The 5,255-nt window shown below is 50.5% G+C and overlaps 1 protein-coding gene across 1 annotated transcript; it reads left to right on the plus strand.

The window, feature by feature from the left end:
- The first annotated feature begins 442 nt into the window (after positions 1-442).
- LOC109370606 (pinopsin) lies at positions 443-2,872 on the plus strand. The gene is made up of 5 exons (XM_019621871.3): positions 443-918; positions 1,409-1,591; positions 1,768-1,913; positions 2,123-2,362; positions 2,735-2,872. Exons 1-5 carry the CDS (start codon positions 576-578, stop codon positions 2,870-2,872), a joined length of 1,050 nt encoding a protein of 349 aa, XP_019477416.2. The 5' UTR covers positions 443-575.
- The last annotated feature ends 2,383 nt before the right edge of the window (positions 2,873-5,255 follow it).

Below are 5,255 nucleotides of genomic sequence, written 5' to 3' on the forward strand. Positions count from 1 at the left end.
CATGCAATGCCCTGTGCTGCATTCAGGCCATGTTCTGCATGAATTGTTCCATTGCAGACGTTGTGAAGGGGCAGACTTATCACCCCAGCCCTGTCCGCACTGTATATAGAGCTATAAATATATGGCTTTATGTATTTGCAGTAGTGCATATATACTTATATATTTATACTATCTATTTGTATTCTATATCAAACACAGTGTGGTTATATCAACAGTATACAAAGTGTTTATCGCATGGCTTTACAGCTGTGGCCAATGGGGTTCCCCCCACCACCATCACCCCATACTGTGCCCACAGCACCGGGCTGCATTGTCACAGCAGTGCTCACGTAACCAAACCTATTTACTTGATTAAATGAGGCAGAAGGCAGGCAGCAGGTTTTTGGCTTAAGTCAACCTTTATCCCCTCTGGAATAAAGAGCTGATTATTTAAAAAAAAAAAAAAAAAAGGAGGGTGAGTTATTCAGATTAAAAAGAAAAAGCTTAAGGTGTTTCAACACAAAGCTCCTCTCTGGGGCTTTATAAAGAGGCGGCTTTTGGGGAGGATCCACAGGTGCTGTGCTGCAGAAGCACCGATGTCCTCCAACAGCTCCCAGGCACCTCCCAGTAGGACCCCAGGGCCTTTTGATGGCCCCCAGTGGCCCTACCAGGCCCCACGAAGCACATATGTGGGGGTGGCCGTGCTGATGGGCACAGTGGTCGCCTGTGCCTCGGTGGTGAACGGGCTGGTCATCGTGGTGTCCATCCGCTACAAGAAGCTCCGCTCCCCACTGAATTACATCTTGGTGAACCTGGCCGTGGCCGACCTGCTGGTGACGCTGTGCGGCAGCTCCATCAGCCTCTCCAACAACATCAACGGCTTCTTCGTGTTCGGCAGGAAGATGTGTGAGCTGGAGGGCTTCATGGTCTCCCTGACAGGTAAGGACACGGAGCTCATGGCCCGGGTTGGGCTGGCCTGCAGAGTTCTGAGGAATGCAGCCCATCCAACCTGGCCTTGGACACCTGTGGGGGGCATCCTCAGCTTCTCTGGGCAGCCAGCATCCTCTCAGCACCCTGCCACAAAGGGCTGCGTCTCAGGGGGCTGTAGCCAACATCTGGGCTGTGTTGGGCTGGTGCTAATTGGTGCCAGGCTGAACCAAGGACTGGAACCGTGGCTGTGATATGAGGGGTTCAATGCTGCATAGCTTCTGAATGCTCCCAAACTAAACTTGGCTGTCACCATGAAGCTTCACAGTCATCACATGTAAGCCAGCTTACATCTTCAAGTGCTTCACAGCGATCCCTTCCATAAGGAAAAATCTGACATATAGTCACAGCAGAATCTCCTCCAGGAGCTCCCCGCCACCCATCCCAGCACAAGACCTGCTGCTGGACCCCAACCCCTCCTCCTCTTCCTCCTCTCCCCTAGGCATCGTGGGGCTGTGGTCGCTGGCCATCCTGGCCCTGGAGCGCTACGTTGTGGTCTGCAGACCCCTGGGGGATTTACGCTTCCAACGCCGGCACGCAGTGAGCGGCTGCGCCTTCACGTGGGGCTGGGCGCTGCTCTGGAGCGTCCCACCACTGCTGGGCTGGAGCAGCTACGTGCCTGAAGGTAGGAGGTGCACATTGGTGGCACCAGAACTGCGTCCATCGCGGCTGTGTGCAAGCAGGGAGGGGCTGGAGAGCACACACAGCTCACGTATGGAGATTGTCTGGGGAACCGAGAGGTGCTTCGGAGGTTTGCACTGCGGTTTGGTGTAGGTTAGCGTCAAATCTGGTTTGTTCCAGGGTTGAGGACATCGTGCGGGCCTAACTGGTACACGGGTGGCAGCAACAACAACAGCTACATCCTGTCCCTGTTCGTCACCTGCTTCGTCCTGCCGCTCAGCCTCATCCTCTTCTCCTACGCAAACCTGCTGGTGACCCTGCGGGCGGTACGTGCTGCCGTGCAGCTTTGGGGTTCTTTAGCCAGGGTTGACACCCCTTCCCCAGACAGTGCCTAAATAAACCCATTAGGTGATGCGGTGCTTCGGGTTCTCTCTCGATACAACGTAACCCAGGATCCCCTTTTCACTGGAGCTTGCAGTTCTGCTGTTTCTGTGGGCTCTCTGCAGACCAGCAGCTCCTCCCCGACTCCCCGCAGGCTGCAGCACAGCAGAAGGAAGCTGACACCACTCAGCAGGCGGAGCGGGAGGTGACACGGATGGTGATTGTGATGGTGATGGCCTTCCTGCTCTGCTGGCTGCCCTACAGCATGTTTGCCTTGGTGGTGGCCACCCATAAAGGCATCGTCATCCAGCCAGTCCTCGCCTCCTTGCCCTCCTATTTCTCCAAGACAGCCACTGTGTACAATCCCATCATCTACGTCTTCATGAACAAGCAGGTGAGAAAGCATTTGCCTCACAAAAACAGCTTCACTGGAGCTCCTTAATGCTCTCATAAAATGAGGAGGAGCTTCCCATCCTATCTGGAAGCACAGACAGGCTCAGTCTAGAGGGTTGTGGAATGAAATGGGATGGCATTTTGCCTCCTAACCCAAGCATCGGCCCATTTTCTTCTTCTGCAACTTTATGCAGTTTTAAGTCAACTTTGTTTTAGACCACAAACCACTCACTGAACATGCAGAACACTACTTCTAACATCAATAAACTGCTGCTGTTTACCATTAATCCCAAATTAGTCCCCATCAACTGCAAAACACGATAGGCTGAGGTCAGATTCCATCCCAACACCCAACCCTCCCTGCCCTACCCAGTTCCAGAGCTGCCTGCTGGAAATGCTGTGCTGTGGTTACCAGCCTCAGCAGCCAGGAAAAGCCCCACCAGGGAGACCTGAGCCCCATGCAGGTGTCACTGGGCTGAGGAACAAAGTGATGCCAGCACATCCCGTGTAACTGCTGCCCATTCCTGCCTGCAAAATCCTGCTTCAACGCAGCACGTCCTGCACAGCCTCACCAACACGGGCACAACGGAGGGCCGGGGAGCAGTGCTCCATGGGGACCCAGCAGCCCAGAAAAGCACAACATTGCCTTCTCGTGTCAGAAGAGCCCCTGGCATAGGGTGAAGCACAAGCCCTTATTTCACTCCTCTTCTCCAGCTCCTCACCTCAGAGGATCAGGAAGATGAAACACTGCAGTTGCTTTTCCTCCATGCAACAAATCACAAGCTTGGCTTTGTGAGCCTGCTTTATCTGGCACCTGCAAAGCATTACATGGGAACCAGACATACATTTGCTGTCCCTGCACAGACTGAGTTCTGTATTTGCATTGTCTGAGCTTGCTATGAAGCCCTCAGTCACAGTACAGGAGTCAATCGGGTATGTTTGGGTGCAGACTTCATTAATAAACAGTAACAAAAACTTTCTAGCTCACCTTCATCTGCTTTACCAGCTGGCAGAGGGTCCCACAGAAAATGTTTTACCTCCAGCTACTACAGCTGGCACGACTGCTCTCACAGCCCATCAACATGGCAAGAAAAGTTAGATACAAAGGTATTTATTTAGATTTAAGGCAGTAAGGAAAGGTCACTGATCTCCCAGCAAGGCTCTGGGATCACAAGGACAAATGCTGCCCAAATGGCTGAGGTGTTAACAGGAAGCAAAAGATGCCAGTGCTTTTCAGAACAAAAAGAAATAAAACCCCAAAACCTGCATGGGCTTCCACAGCTGCTCTGCTAGGATCACCTCGCTTGGAATCTGAAAAGCATTGCTCACCCATGGCAGCAAACACATGGAGGGGGCAGAGGGAAGCAATGGGAACAGCTGCATGGTATTCCCCCAGCAGTATGCAGTCTGCATCTTGATAAAAATCAGAGAGAAGAGAAAGGTAATTTGGACCAGCATACAATGAGATTTCGGGTACAGAGGCTTTTCCTCCCAGAGTTTCAGCTTCAAAGCAAAAACACAACCAACCAACAAAACCACATCAAAAAAAACCCAAGTCCAGCACGATGACAAGTACACAGGAACTGAGGACACAGCCACTGCTTACGGACCTGCTTTTGTCCTTGCACGTGATGAACTCCCTGCAGGGCTCTGCAAGGGCCTCTAAAGCCACAGCAGCAGGGAGACAGGGCCCCCATCCCCATCCCAGCTTCCCCCTGGGAAACCTCCCCTCTGGTGCCTCAGAGAGACATCAGAACAGCTCAGTATCCCTGTTTTAATTTAATTAATTGGCCTCTCATTCTCAGGGAAGCTGAAAAGCAGCATTAGATAGGGCCACCTCTGATCTTTTCTGCTGTCTTTCATTGGTCCTTGTTTTATGCTTCCTGTTAATTACAGCTTTTGTGTCCATGCTTTATGTTATTAGGATGATTTACATTCATGCTAAACTTAATTCTGGAAAAGTACAAGCAGCTTAACAACTGAAATCTCCAACTGCTCTGTTCCGGCCTTGATAAGGAGAGCAGACAGGCTATGGACTGCTAGAAAGGTTCTCTAGCAACAGAAATAAAAATTCTCCACATTAAGATTAAAAAAAGATAGGAAAATGGTTCACAGTCTGCTCACCATTTGGTTTGATAGATAAAGCAGGAAAAAAAAAAAAAAAATCCAAGGAGCTAAGGAAAATTTCACATGTTGCAAACCAAAGTGATCTTAATTACATGCATTAAAACTCACGTGTGCTTGCTCCACTCCTCTGCTCTGCTGCAGACCAGCAAGTTTTAGCTGTTCTTTAATTCATACACAAAGACACTGCATAAACATTGTCCAAAGCAAGAGGTTAACAACGGTCCTCAGGCACCTCTCAGCTACAAGTAGCAAGGGCAGGCTCACACAGCAAACATGTGATTTGACTTCTGCATGCTTTTGTCACTACTGTATGTTCCTTGCTGCCACACAAGGCTCCCCACAGCCCCCTGCCTGTGCAGAGCAAGGCCTTGTTGCAGCAGTTTGTGTACCAAGAGTATGATGTCCCTCTGCCTGCAGCGAGGATGCAGAACCCCCTACACGTGGAGGAAACCTCAGCTGATATGAGGCCAGATTAGAAAACATTCAACTTGTACGTGGAATTGCCTGATGCACAGCACACTATTTCCCGTGCACTGACACTGCTCTTACCCCATGCACCTCCTTGCTGCTGGTCCTTTTGACCATCACCACCAGGGCTTGCCTAAAAGGATCAGACATCTGTTTTTTCTTGATTTCTTCTGAAGGAAGCTCCACCAGCTCTGCTAGTTTGCAGCATCTACCTCAGTATCTAGTTGAATACATAACTTGATGGCAGGGAGTAATAGTAACAAATAAAAAAACCAGAAGAATAATCACGTGGGAGCACA

Source organism: Meleagris gallopavo, chromosome 21 (assembly GCF_905368555.1).
Source record: "Meleagris gallopavo chromosome 21, MGAL_WU_HG_1.1, whole genome shotgun sequence".
Lineage (NCBI taxonomy): Eukaryota > Metazoa > Chordata > Aves > Galliformes > Phasianidae > Meleagris > Meleagris gallopavo.